General features: G+C 35.3%; 1 protein-coding gene across 1 annotated transcript; it reads left to right on the top strand.

Moving 5' to 3' along the window:
• Positions 1-5,330: 5,330 nt before the first annotated feature.
• LOC123561697 (monocarboxylate transporter 12-B-like) lies at positions 5,331-10,874 on the top strand. Its single transcript, XM_045354237.2, has 5 exons — positions 5,331-5,777; positions 7,116-7,259; positions 7,717-7,863; positions 8,261-9,412; positions 10,094-10,874. The coding sequence occupies exons 1-5, from the start codon at positions 5,591-5,593 to the stop codon at positions 10,231-10,233; spliced, it is 1,770 nt and encodes a 589-aa protein (XP_045210172.2). The 5' UTR covers positions 5,331-5,590; the 3' UTR covers positions 10,234-10,874.
• Positions 10,875-15,478: the final 4,604 nt, after the last annotated feature.

The raw sequence follows: 15,478 nt of genomic DNA on the forward strand, positions 1-15,478 counted from the left end.
AAAACTGTTCTGGGGGCTTTCTCTCGCTCTGTCCGTCTAGTCAATTCGTTCTGTGTCTGTACAGATAGAGGAGGAATAGGGCACCCTGAGTGGCTGCCTTTGTATGTATGTATGATATATAAATCCTGAGCACGAATAATGTTGGTAGCGATAAAAAATATTTTTACAATCGTTACTATTTTTTAACATTTGGGCTGATCAAACGTAGGTAAACTATAAAGATATGACAATGACATAAATACTGGTCACCAGCAGGACAAGGTTAATAAAGTTAACGCTTCTCTACGCTTATTTGAACATCATTATTATAAAACCTCCGCACTTTTAAGAAGTTTATCCATGAAACAGTGGAAAGAAACTGAAATAAGAAGCTTAATGTCGCCTCTAAGAGCAAATGACTAAATGGCATCTTGAGCTGTTGGTAGCCGAAGTCACTGGTGACGTGCATTCTTAGAATTTAAAACCTTATTATTTTAGGCTAATTATAACCGGCAACCTGTTCTGCGTTCCATAAACAATAAGAGGATCGTAAAACTAAATATGCAATCCAGAGTCGTCCCATTCCGTCAATTATCCATATTACTAAGTTTAAAAACTAGATTACTTAACATTTATGACTCAGATATGCACTAAATGTACGACACTGTTTGTCAAAGATAACGGTGCTATCTCGGCGATTATGGACGACAAAAAATTAAGTGGTTCTTCGGGTCAAGCAACCGAGTGTCGAAATATCTAGCGCATAATATTTTACTTTAAGTCAAAATGGAGATCTGGTTCAAGCAACCGAGTGCCGAAATATCCAACGCATAATAATTTACGTTAAGTCAAAAAAGCATCCGAGTGCCGAAATATCAAACGCATAATAATTTACGTTAAGTCAAAAAAAGCATCCGAGTGCCGAAATATCAAACGCATAATAATTTATGTTAAGTCAAAAAAGCATCCGAGTGCCGAAATATCAAATGCATTATAATTTACGTTAAGTCAAAAAAAACATCTGAGTGCCGAAATATCCAACGCATAATAATTTACGTTAAGTCAAAATAGCAACCGAGTGCCTATATATAAATATCAAATGCATTATAATTTACGTTAAGTCAAAATGGTAATTTAAATCTGTTATACTACCTAAAATTGAAATTTGTTGTGCTTACTGCACTTCGTTTCTTTCAAATGTTTAATAATTTGTATCCATCTAAGTTCGTTTAATAAAAAGGTTGAGGCTCAATCGTTGCATGAATATGTCTTTGGTAAAATTAAGAAGGCGCCGTTTTGAAAAAAAATGTCAAAAAAGAAGTCCTGCAAAACTTTATTTCGTCATTAACCTAATCCCTAGATTTTACCCTTTATTTCGCATGAAGGAATGTTACTTGCACGTTCTATACATCTTTTAATGATATATATTGAAATTAGATTACAACAAGCAATGAATATAGTCCGTTTAAAAACAATAAGGTGGTGCAAAAAAACGACTCAAACATGAGTAAAATGTATATATCGCAAATGTGCTTTTCGTGGAATTATTTAGTTGTTTTTTGTCGAACATGGCTGACTTTTTTGCGAAATTGATCACATTTAAAGGATCGTAAACTTTGGCCGGAACATGATTTTGAATTTATACTTGCATCGTTAAAATATATATTTCTAATGTTTATATTTGCTATCGCAATCGTATTCAGGATATCAAAGGTAATAACATTCTACCTACATTGCCATTAAATTTTAGTGAGCCTTTGAATATTTTGAACAGTGTAGTGTATGTTAGTTTATTCACTGTCAGGACATACAGATGCTTTAGTACAGAACTTGAGTGTAGTGTGATAATGCATACATTGAACATTTCTTATGTTGTAAATAAACTAGGTACGCATGTACTTAAATATTTCAGGAAATTAAAAGTTAAGATAATTCAGCCCTGAACATTAAATTTATCAAGTTATAGTGAAACTAGAAAAAAAAGAATATCATGGTCCTGAGCCAATATAAAAATATATATAGGTAGGCATATATATTTTTCCCTCAATGTAAGCGACTGAGAGCGGACGCAATAGTCCAGCGGTAACACTGCCTTACTACGACAACTTATTTCAATAAAAAACTAAGTCTTTTCACACAATTTTGTGTTCGCAAGTATTCATAGAACATATAGGTACCATGAACAATACCATGAACAATAAAGCACTCACAAATTTGAAATGAAACAGTGACGAGACAAATTATAATTTAAATACCCTTTTTTGTTTGCTTTTTTAGGGGGGAGAGGGGGGCGGGTGTTTACCTCGCACTGACACAATATTTAAGGTCATATGGTGACTTTCCAGGTTTGATGGTGGAGGAAGACCCGTAGAGCCCCTTCGTGCATTATTTCCTCACAAGCGGGCACCTGGGTAGAACCAACGACCTTCCGTAAGTTCGCTGGATGGCTATAGATAAAACATGGTGTAGTAATTAAAGGTAATGGGGTAGATTAAACATGGTATATAATTGAAAGGAAGTGCGATACATAAAACATGGTACATAAAAGGTAGCGGGGTAGATAAAACATTGTACGTAATTTAAAGGTAATGGAATAGATCAAACATGGTGTATAATGTGAAGGTAACGAGACAGATAAAACATACAATTAAAGTGTATGTGTGTTTGTTCGGGTTTAACGTCTTTTTCAACAATTTTTCAGTCATATAAACGAAGCACAATGCCCAGCCTTATAGTGCTGCCTCACTGAAATATCACATGACACATGTCACAGTGACATGATACCCCACCTAGTCACCAAGTCACATTATACTGACTCATAGCACTATCCTCATAATGTTGAGCACCAAGGGAGGACTCTACTAGTACCGTTTTATACGTCTTTGGTATGACGCGGCCAGGCATCGAACCCACGACCTCCCGCACTCAAAGCGGGCGCTCTACCAATAGGCTACCGAGGCTGTTTTACAATTAAAGGTAAAAGGATAGATGAAACATTGTATATAATTTAAAGGTGATGGGATGGATAAATACATAATTGAAGGTAATGGGATAAATAATTCATGGTATTTAATTAAAAGGTAATTGGATAGATGAAACACGGAATGTAATTTAAAGGAAATGGGATAGATAAAACACGGAATGTAATTTAAAGGTAATGAGATAGATAAAAATGAACTTGAAAAGATCGCAAATGTAATTTTTTAAAACTCAAGCATTAAAACAGACATAATAAGGTTAAACTATAAACAGTCCCGGGAATATTGCATGATAAGCCATGGTCCCGATGCTGTATAATGGAAGTTAGAACTTAATAATATGAAGTATGGTAAGAATTCTTTAATTATTTACAGAATGCAAAGACAAATTAATACACATCTTCCTTGTATGAAAATTCACATTGATACCCTTAACTGAAACATTTCTAAGAGGCTTATGTGCAGAAATTCTGTCTCGACACAATGCTTACACATGAGACGAATCCGGAATTTGAATCGAGAGAGATAATTTAAGCCGTGCCATGGGAAAACCAACATAGTGGGTGTGCGACCAGCATTGATCCAGACCAGCCTGCGCATCCGCGCTGTCTGGTCAGGATCCATGCTGTTCGCTAACAGTTTCTCTACTTGCAATAGACTTTGAAAGCGAACAGCATGGATCCTGACCAGACTGCGCGGATGCGCAGGCTGGTCTGGATCCATGCTGGTCGCACACCCACTATGTTGGTTTTCCCATGGCACGGCTCATTTGCTAAATTTTGCACATCTTAATGTTAGAATAGGACTTTTAAATTCCCCACATAGAGCCATAATAATCAATTAAAGGTCATCCCGTACTTTCATATAATTTTGTTAAGACATCATATGTCATGCCACTAAGACTTTTTGACATACATGTATTAGAAGCACAAGTGCCCTTCCGGCACTTTTTTTGTTTGTATATAAGTTTATTTATAGTCGCCACCGGTAACCCATATGGGCGACTCCTCCAGAAGACTGTTAATAAAGTTAGTGGGAGGATAGACTAAGCGCAAGATGCTCCAATTCCAGAAGCTTCCCTAGTTCTTTAGCGTGCCAGGTGTAAAGCACCCATACACGGGACCCTTATCCCAGTGTTAGAAATTTTTAGTTGGAGAAGCGGGGGTTCGAACTCGCGACCCCTGGTTTGGTATGCAAAAAGTGTTACCACTGGACCACTGCGTCCGCTCTACTTTACGCTTCTGACTATAGTTTAAATGAAATCTAAATGCTAATCCTGAATACATGTAATGGCCGGCTGCTTAAAAACAAAATATGGTCACCTCATGTGAAACTTTAAGATGTTCTATTAAGCGACTGTGGTTCCAAATGCACATCATTACTTTCTTGAGGATTAACTTTCGTCGTTTTATCTGTTTTATCAGAATACTAGCTGCTAAAACAATGTCTTTGGAATACAGTGAAATATAAACAATTGCAAACATACTATAACAATGCAGCGCTATGAATAACTTTTTGCAGAAATGCCCCGCGATGTTCACGCTAATAACGACGACGTCATACTACTTTCATTACGTCGTTGACGTCATCACGTCATTTCATAAATACTTTGTTATCTCAATTTTGATTTTTTCATTACTTCAACATGTTTTGTCATGAAACAGCTATTCGGCGTAATAAAAGCACTATTACCTTTAAGCTAGTTTCTTTTCAACAAACAAAAGACATTCCAAATACAAAACAGGTTATCGTTCCACCGTGGCTTTGCAATACATGACTTTTTATTACATTTAGTAGAAAACATATTAACAGTTTTCTACTGAATACTTTTACACATCTTATCTTTCAAAGTCTTGCATAAATCAGTATGCACATTACCAAGATCAAACTATTCCATTCTAGTTTAAAAGTAGCTTATTTTCAACAGAGACTGTACTAAATATTGTCAGGAATGTGTTTTACATCATACTCGTCGTATTTAGTATCATTTAAGTCACAGGGTACATGAGTATGAACATCAACATCCTTGGTCCTTCATTCTGATTTAAATACTTATTTGTGATGGAATAAACCTTACACTGAATGGTATCTAACTCACTGTTAATGTAAGTACATAATGTATCCATATATTCAGTGAAGACTTTGTGAACACGTTTCTACCGGCAGAAAAGCTTTTCTGTTAAACGAGTTAACGGTTTCTCCAATTGCAATAGGCGTGGAAAGCGAACAGCATGGATCCTGACCAGACTGCGCTGGTCTGAATCCATGCTGGTCGCAAATGCACTATGTTGGTTTTCTCATGGCGCGGCTCATATGAAGATCCAAAAGTTAGTCACTGAAAAATATGGATCTGTTTTTTTTTTTAAAGGAAACCGTCGATGAACGAACGTCTTGTTTGAACATTTATCTTAAAAAGTACAGAATGATATAAATAAATCTGAATATGTTTGTACTCTCCCTTTCTGTGTTTTAAAAAATATTTCTTATGTAACGTAAAACTTTCGCTCGATTATATGGAACAGTACGCTTCAACCTATGAGTAGAATTTTATTTTAATCAGTTAGCGACTGCTATCATGTTGGGTCAACACGATAGACACGATAGATAATTACGCTAGTTTTGTAAAAGAAAAAATGGAAAAATGTATTGACAAAGAAAACGTTAGTGGAAAGCCTAGGACATTAGGAAAATATGAAGATGTACATTTAAGCGCAGGCATTGATGACGCCGATGACGAAACTGATCAAGTGGATTTATTTGAGAGAAAAGAAAATGACGGAATTCCAAAGGATCGCGGCTGGGCATGGTTTGTGCTGTTGGGTATGCATGCAAATATATTTCATTTCTTTTAATTTATCCAAAAAAGTAATCCACAAAATTGAAATACGTACTGTTTCATTTTGTAGTTATTTCTTAAAGACTTCTAATTGATACATATTTTTGTTAATAAAATCAAAAAGTTTAATCTTTTTGTTGAAAACATGGCCAATACTCCACCACTGAGGTTTCTTATTTGAACCACTCTGAAGTCTGCTTCATGGAAAAACCAATAAAAGTTCTCATATGAGAAGACGTGTTGTGACCCCAGTGGGGCTCGAACCCACGACCCCCGTACTAAGCGGCCGTCAAATTAACCATTAAACCACCGCTCCCCTTAAATCCCTTTTGTTAACAGAGTGCAGGAAAACACATATATGAATAAAGTATATAGATATCAGAATTGTATCTTATTTTATATCGTAGAAAAAAATATGTTAAACTATTCACAAGTAATTATGATATTTGATTTTATTTTTGGTAGCAAGTCTACAACCTTTATAACAATCGGATGTTAGCCGTAAATGCCAAGATGTCCTATATAACGTTTAAAATGGAATATGTTAGACAAGGTTATAACAAGTATTTTATCATGATTCTAAAATGTGATTGATAAGATTGTTTTGTTTCTATTTGATTCTCATATTTGCTTCAAAAGGCGAACACATCGTCATTACCTGTACTGCTTAATTCCGGTATTTTTTAGTTATCAAACATGGAAGTATTTTCCTTTAGCCTGCTGGCGGCAAGAGATTCTGCCTTTGCGACTAGTGCAGGCTTATCTTGGTCTGAACTGTTCGCTATTCAGTCAGTAAATTTTAAGTCAACACACCTTTAATAAGTAATAAGTGGTATTGGCCAAATTAAATGATGGACCAGTCCATTTTAGCAGGGTTACGGTCAACAGTGTAGTAAAAGTCTTAATCTGTATCACTAGAATATCATATTCTACCACTACATTTCATAAATTATGTAAAGCTTACTATAGATATTGCCTGTATTTTTTGTGTAATCTTTCAAAAAGACCAAATACAATCTCTTTTCAGTAAAAGCTCTGTGTTTACATTAATTGCTAATCTGCTAACTTATTAGAGTTGTTGATATATTTGAAGGGGTAAAAGTTTTCATAAGTTTTAAGCTTCCGTTAAATTATTCGTGATTATGTTTTAAACTGGTATAAAACAAATAGGTATTTCTTTCTTAAACTTTATATCTCTTCCATTAGTAATTAGTAAATCACCTTTGGAATTTGGAATTTGGAAACGTTATGTTTGTCTACACTACTGAATCAGATAAATCAGTTTATATGGTTTTAATTCTGATCTTCAATTTCTTTACTAGGTGCAACTCTCGAAATGATTTTACAACTTGGAATGATCAAGTCAGCAGGGATCTTGTTTGTCGCCTTCCAAGAAAAGTTTGATTCTAGTTCCTCGGTGACGTCTTTGTTGTCAACCGTACAGAACATATGTCAAAGCTTCATGTGTATAGAACAATTTCCTCTGATTTGATAGTATTTCATTTTCATATATTTTTTCGAAAGCTGAATCATTTTCAATTTCTATGCTTAATCAAAATTGGTTCCAATATTCTTTGTTTTGTAAAATTGATAGTTTCATACAAATGTATGTTACATGGAATAAGCTCAAAGTTAATGTAAATATAAAAGAAGAAAAAAAGAATTCGTCTCATTTGTTTCAACTACATTTGTTTCTGGCTATAAAAGATGAACGTCCATTCTTTAACCCTTAGCCTGCTGTCGGCAAGTGATTCTGCCTTTACGACAAGTGCAGACCATGATCAGCCTGCACATCCGTGCAGTCTGATCATGGTCTGCATTGTTCGCCATTCAGTCAGTCAGTAAAAGTTCATTTTAGAATTTTAGCAGGGTAAGGGTTAATAAACTTTTCATGTAAATAAATCTCAATTTTTGTTTGAACAGCTTTTCTTGTGATGACCTGTGGAATCAAGCTGACAACTTACCGCAATCTAATGTTTTTTGGAAGTACCATCATTTGTGTTGCATACATTATAACGTCCCAGGCCACGGATGTACGAGTACTTCTATTTTCACATGGTGTTCTTCAAGGTTTGTTTCTGCGTTTACGGATCAAACAAGTTTTCATATTTCCATTTCATCTTAATAACTTAATACGACTGGCGTTTTGCTTAATACTTTTGCATAATGTCCTACGCAGCGATCTCCCGTTACAGTACATTAATGTAGCGCGAGGAGAGATATATGCAAAACTTGTTTTATTTTTGAAAAATGACTTGTATAGTCCTAAAAGTCGAAATAATCAATTATTGCAGTTGCTCATATTAAAAGTTTACCGTCTTGATTGACAAGATCTTTTCTCACGCTTGGATGTCATGATTGCATGGTAAGCTATTTAATTGCGTTTTAAAGTAAAAGAAAAGAATATGAAACAACCGCGTAAATGATGCCACTAAATAAGAATAATATCAGTCCTTTTACATTTTAGGCATTGGTGTTGGAATGACACTCCCTACAACAGTTACAATGGTGAGCCTTTATTTCGAGAAGAGGCGAGGTTTAGCTAACAGCCTTGCCGTTAGCGGTGGACCTGTAGGGGGTGTCATATTCGCTTCTCTGATAACGAAGCTATTACCCTCGTACGGTTATCAGGGATGTGTGCTGATCTTGGCCGGTATTTTGTTGAACGGATGTGTTAGCGGCGCGCTGTTTAGACCAGCTTCTTTCTACACAGAAAAAATGTACAGGCGTAGAATAGAAAAAGACGCAGAAAGCCAAGAACTCTTTCCTTCAAGCAACAAAATCAATGATAAGTATAAATATCCTGATATTGAAACTATAGACCCAGCAGAAAGGAATGATATGGATCTCCAAGCACAAATTTCAATTTCAGCCTCCGTAAATCTTGAATTGATTAAAAAACTTAATAAAACATCAGAAGACAAATCCAAGGAGGAATGTAAAGGACAAAAGAAGAGGAGTTACAGCTTTGATGATATACATCAAAAGCAAAGATCTGAAGTATTATGTAGCAGAATGAAACATTCGTATCCAGGTATCGAAGTTTCCGTGGAAGATATTAGACAGACCAGTTTTGATCGAAATGAACGGGAGAAAACTGCAAACAGACCAGTTGGTGGAGTTAAAATGATTTTATACAATTTGTCTGAATCGTGTAACTACAAATTATTAACAAATCCCTTATTCTTGGCGATCATGTTACAGGGAAGTTTCGTTTCTTCTGGCACCGTTGTTGCACCGACGTTTAGTGTACCATATGCAAAGGACATGAATGTTAGCGCGGAAGACCTCGCTACGTTAGTTACGACGCAAAGTTGTGTAGACTTCTTTTCACGAATTATTATAGGATATATCTCGGATAAGGGATGGCTTCGAAGATCTACAATTGTTGGCATTGCATCCATAATTGTTTCAGTGTCTTCGTGCTTACTACGTTTGTATACGAGTTACAATCTGCTATTAGGATATTCTATAGTTCTTGGACTGGTGTCAGGGGTTTATTTCGCACTTTACACGGTGGTATTAATAGATTACTTGTCTCTTGCGAATTTTCAGACCTGTCTTGGATTTATGTCACTTGTACATGGATTCTCTGTTGCTGGTGGATTTTATCTTGTTGGTATGTATGAAATACTTCTAAACGTTATATTTTCCTTTATTCCATTCAAATACATGTCGTAAAACAACCTGTCAAAATATTTGGGCGTATATTTATGAAATTTCACATAATTTCTAACCTCTTCAAAATTAAATTAGAATATTAATATGTATATCATTTTGTGTTTAGACGTAAATTAACTTACTAATTATAGGAGCATTGAACCCAAAACTGTTAATTAAATGAATGAACACATTTTGATTGTATTAATTTCCATGTGAAATCTATAGGATGTGCTGGTCTACTCCCGCCACAGGTAAACAGCATCGAAATACATTTTAGATTACTATGCCGATGCAAGCGGGTGTTAGGCACTTGCAATATTCATAACATGTGTAAACGGTGTGAATAAAACTAGTCTGCTCTTATTTTCTTTTGTTTAGATAATATACTTCAAAGTAACTGCTTAGATTTGATTATGATAAAGTTATTCAGCTGGTTTGTTGAGTAATTCATAATAATTATCAGCATTAAAATGTCTTTGATAGCGATTAGAGGTTAAAAAATCTCAAACTGTTTCTGATAAATAGAACGTAGACCTAGTCTTTTCATGGTACATTATTCTTATACCAAACAAAAACATGCTGCAAAGAAAAAATGCTATTTATTCTGTTTTTCCAAAAATGCTGTCCTCCTTTTCAGGGTACCTTAGAGACATCACGGGTTCATACGTTGTTCCTCATTTGGTGACTGGTGTTGCTACCGGTGTTGGTGCGCTCATCATGTTTTCACTGCCATTGTTGCAGCGTCTACATAAAAAATCACGACATGGAATGAATTAAGAAAGACATGAAAAGCCTTATAGTTTTGGAAAAAAAGTTTTCAATACCCTAGAATGTACTTGTTTGGAACGAAAACACACACACACATACATATGCACGCACGCACGCACAGACACATGCTTGTGTACAACTTCTGATATTATGAATATTTAAAAGAGCTTCAAGCTACTATCCTCTCTTGGAGCAGTGTATATTAGGCTTTCTAAACTTCTAAAGTCTTTATCTTAGTCAGAATCGACCATCGTTAAAAGTCTGAATATGTAAACCTTCATTTCGTTTTGTTTAGCTATAGTCAATAACTGGCAAAGATGTTAAAATATTATTTATAAATGTACATTTATGACTGAAAGTATCATGATATGAAATATGATTACTAAAGAGCCTTCTATCTGATATTATTCAAACGCTCAGAGACCCCGAAAAAGCAGGTTTGTGTTCACACTTGAAAGTTCCAAACATATTTGCATGTCCAAAATCAAAATTTCCATATTAAAAGGAGAAATAAGGTTCATTTTATTGTGTCAACGAAAGCTGTGTCGTGATATTATTTATTCAATGTGTCAAACGAGGTTTCATAATATAAGTTAATCATATTCACTACGAAGACCAATACAAAACAAACAAATACAGTTTAGAAGTATGGACGTGGTTGTCGCATCGATTTTTATGTCACACTCAATGTCTTACTAATTGTCTTTCAGTTTTTGTGGGCTGCGAAGCGTGCCCACAGATTTACCATACCACAGATTTACGGTCAAAATTCTTACCCGAAACCGAACAACAAGTAGTTCCATGTCTTCCATAGATTTTACATAAATTCAAGTCTGTTTAACTTTCAGAAAGCTTCTGAGATTCAACTTTATCAAAAATACATTGCATACATACAAGTACATATTTGTCGAAATCTATATTTTATAACAAAAACAAAGCGTATGAAAATGAGCATGCTTGCTTTGATCACATGACCAAAACAATGCTTTATCACGTGACCAAAATAAACTATAAATAACCTACAAAATACTTCAGTACCATCCGCGTAGATCTATAATCGGCATTAAAACCAAGATGCGTCATTGTAAACAATACTCAGTTCCTGCCAGAAAAGGTAATCGAAATTTTATAATTGTAACAACACCAAAAAGCTTGTTTTGATCACACAAGAGCTATAAAAATAAATAGATCGGCAACTTGAAAGGCATATAGAGCAAATCTCGCCAACATCCCGTGACAACTGAATGAGATCTCATTGTAAGCGTCTGTTGGTCACAATAAGGTAAATAGTTTTCCCTATATATTCTATATAAAACTGACCTTTTTTAAAGAGCTACCAAACATAGCTAGACCCATTTCAGAGAACAAATCCTTACCTCATTTTAAAGAGTTATGATACAACTGATAAAAAATGAAGAGAAAAGCAGAGGTCATGTATCTTCTAAGAGAGATTTCTCTGGTCACATCTGCTTACTGTAAGCTGACATCAAAATCACACTGCTGTGACCTGGAAGTACTACTCATACTAAAATTGAGCTTGACTTCACCAAATACAACCTGCTCTCCCATTTTTCCTACCAAAATGTCAAAAATACATCCACAATGAAATTTAAACAGAAACTAGCTTCAATTTAGACCTCTGTTGACATGCCAAGTGAAAAATTAGTGTTCAAATACCTGGCAGCCATTACGCGACTAGAGGCATGAAGGGGGCAATTAGCCGGATATGCCTCCGTGGTCCACTCGAATGTAGTCCATATCAATATATAGTGCAATTTTCCCGCCTAGTAAAGGCCATTTTCATGCCAGATATAAGCTTTATTGATGCTTGATTGTAAAAATGAATGTCCGCAGATGGTTTTAAGCTACGTTATATGCTTCAAAAGTTGATTTGAAGCTGCCTTGTAAAATGAAAGTGAAAGTAGGTATTTCCTGATGAATACCTACGCAATATTTGCGTTTTCATCACATGTCTCAGTCACGTGACCATGGTTTCACTGCATTATGGTCAACCCCATATTTTCTGGGTATATTTTGATTGCCTAAAGACAGACCTTCAAGACAAGGGTAGTCTCACAGGAAGTGAAAGGCTAGAAATCTTGATAAAAATATGTTATGAGTTGTTAATTTTATATAGAAAATAGTAGCGGAGGCAATTAATACCATCATACCTAGACCAGACGGCTCCCACGCTGGTTCCTTTAGTTTAGTTAGGCCTGTTGATCACGATTGATCAAGTCGGCAAACGCTTTTAAATAAGGTTACTTTCGGATCGATTGTTTATAATGATAATGGTTCTTTTTTAATGTTATTAGTATTTTCTACACGGGGAATGAATGAATTTATGATTGGAAGTCTGAGAAATCAACAGTTTTCGTTTGAAAAAAGGACTCGATTCGGTTTATTACGCGCCGGGCGTACCGCCAGTTTTATACTTCAGTAAGCGTCTGTTGACTTGATCACGATTGATTAAGTCCGCAAACACTTTGAAATAAGATAACGCTTTAACACGAGCTGACACGGGATTATCCCAAGTTGCCATTCTGTGTATTTTTAGTTCTTTGGATCACATGATCAGAAAACATCTAACCGTCACGGCGTGTACGATATTGAATGATAAAATTGCACCCGTGTATCTGTTGAAATTTTATAGCGGAAAAATGGATACATATATTTCATGAAATCAACAGAAGAGGTGCTATCTTATTTATTTTTCATAGAGAAAGATCCTTTCCTAATATTCACGTAAATAATTTTTATTTTTATTTGCACGACTTGGGGAAATAATTGCAGCGGTAACGGAGGGGGCGGAAAATTCGTACCTGTTTCCCGAAAATACGAACATACGCACAACAGTGTAATTTAATTTTACATTCTAGTTAGTGTTTGTGACTCACATATCTTTAAAGGGTATAATTAATTCGACAGAAACATTATTTTAAACAAGTTCGCCTTTTAATTGCCGGTAGATTCGCGGTGTTTTCGTCCCCATATATTCACGTACTGGCGTACGATTTCTTCTCGGATAATTATAAAATAGTGGGCTTCAGAAGACTCCAATGAAATCATTTAAGACATTTCAGACTAAGTTTGAAAAATTTCAATTTTCAATACTTGCATTTTTGACAATATAATTCGTAAAAAGGCCCTTTGGAAGCATAGAATGCAACCAAGAAGAATAATAGCGGACTCGGTTTGAGTCTGTTCATGAGAAGTAATGAAATGTGCAACACCTCTCAAGCCCCCTAGCACCGGCTTAAGCAGAACTCTATTACACATATGTTGAATGGACTCCATGATCCCAAAGGACCAGAAAATATATAAACTGTTACACCAAAACATGCATGTTGTATTATGAGGCATATTACATTAATTGATCTACAGTTGAAAAATGACTGAATGTAACCTGAAGATCATGATGTGTGCTGATATTGGAGACAATAGTAGTCTTTTATCTATGTAATTTATGTATGATACATTCATAGCCTGCGATCTCATTTTAAAAAACAAATTAAAAAATCACCTGTTAAGGTCACAGGGGCCTGAACATGGAAACCCGTTTCTGATCAATAACTTGAGTACCACTTGACCCAGAATGTTGAAACTTCATAGGATGATTGGACATGTAGAGTAGATGACCCCTATTGATTTTTGAATCACTTGATCAAAAGTACACAAGAAAAGAAGGTCACAGAAACCAGAACATGGAAAACAGTTCCCAACCAATTACTTTAGAATCATTTGAATCTTCAATCACGATGGTATGAATTACAGAGTAGATGACCCTTAATGTTTCTGCGGTCACTTGACATAAGGGAAAGGTCACAGAGACCTGAAAATGGAAAAGCTTTCTGATCAATAACTTGAGAATCACTTGACCGAGAATGTTGAAACTTCATAGGATGATTGGACATGCAGTGTAGATGACCCCTATTGAATTTGGGCTCACACGATCGAAGGTCAAGGTCACAGGAGTCTGAACATGGAAAATGGTTTACATGAGAACCACTTGACCTAGAATCTTGAAACTTCATAGGGTGATTCCATACATGCCAAGTAGATGATCCCTATTGCAGCCAACCATTAGTGTCTCTTTGTCTTTCGCTATCCTCTATTGACTTATTGCCTATTACGACTCTGCATTGGGGTAGACATGGGCATCTTTCAGTTTGAAAATTAATTGCTCTCCTTCAAAGAAGGAGGGTTATATTGTAATTATTATTGTTTGATGATGGATGTCGGTCTGTAGATCAATCGGTGTCCGGATGATAACTGGAGAACGCTTTGGCCTAGGATCATGAATATTAATCAGGAGATTTGTCATGGCCAACAGATAACCCTTACTGATTTTGAGTTCAAATGGTCAAAGGTCAAGATCACATTGACAATAGAACTTTTTAGCCAGAAAACTAGAGAATGTTATGATCTAAGATCACATTTGATATGAAGGTCATTTAGGACTGGTAAATGACCCATAATCATTGATTTAAGGTCAATATGTCAATTTTCCAGTGACCAAATAATTTCTGTTCCTTTTCAGTTACTTCATGCAAGTGTTCTACAAGCTCTTGTTATGACTAGAATCTCGAAACATCACATAGTTATCAGTCAGTGCATGACCTTTGTTCACATTTACTGCTATTCCCCTTGTTCCAATAAAAACAGTTGTTTACTTAAAAACGAAAGTAGGGTGTTCATTCTGAAATGCGACAATATGAGGGTACCTGAAATCAGTTCATTTACTATTCAACACCCCTTTTTCTTTTCGTTTCCTAGAAGCAAATGTATGGCTATCTTGTAGAAGAAAGGTCTACAATGGAGTAAAAATCTAGAAACTGTATCAAAATTGATCTCAAGTAGATGGATTTGATAAAACAGAGAAAAAGCCTTAGAACGATTGTAACCCTTTTACTGTGCTCGTACTTAGGATAAAAGGTGCATGCATTTTAAAATATCTAGTATTAAATTTAAACCATTCTGAACAATGTATTGTATTGCAACGTATGATAATTTCAAAAATATAAAACCGCATGTACTCGTAGCGAAGTACATATTAATCATTCAAACTTTACGCTTTGTCACAACACAATTGGTATTGATATATATGATAATAACACAACGACAATTAATGAAGCAAAAGAATCGCATACAAAACTTGAAAACAAAAATATCAGTTGAAGTGTGAGCATTGTCCGCTTGTTTTGTACATCCTATATAAGATTTAGATTAGTTGACAACAGTTTTTATCTTCATT

This window comes from Mercenaria mercenaria, chromosome 10 (genome assembly GCF_021730395.1).
Source record: "Mercenaria mercenaria strain notata chromosome 10, MADL_Memer_1, whole genome shotgun sequence".
NCBI classification, from domain to species: Eukaryota; Metazoa; Mollusca; class Bivalvia; order Venerida; family Veneridae; genus Mercenaria; species Mercenaria mercenaria.

Excerpts from the sequence above, each read along its gene's own strand:
- LOC123561697 (XM_045354237.2), top strand. The coding sequence starts at position 5,591 with ATGGAAAAATGTATTGACAAAGAAAACGTTAGTGGAAAGCCTAGGACA. Across the intron at positions 7,260-7,716 it reads CATATGTCAAAGCTTCATGT|CTTTTCTTGTGATGACCTGT; the intron begins GTATAGAACAAT and ends TTGTTTGAACAG. Across the intron at positions 9,413-10,093 it reads TGGTGGATTTTATCTTGTTG|GGTACCTTAGAGACATCACG; the intron begins GTATGTATGAAA and ends CCTCCTTTTCAG.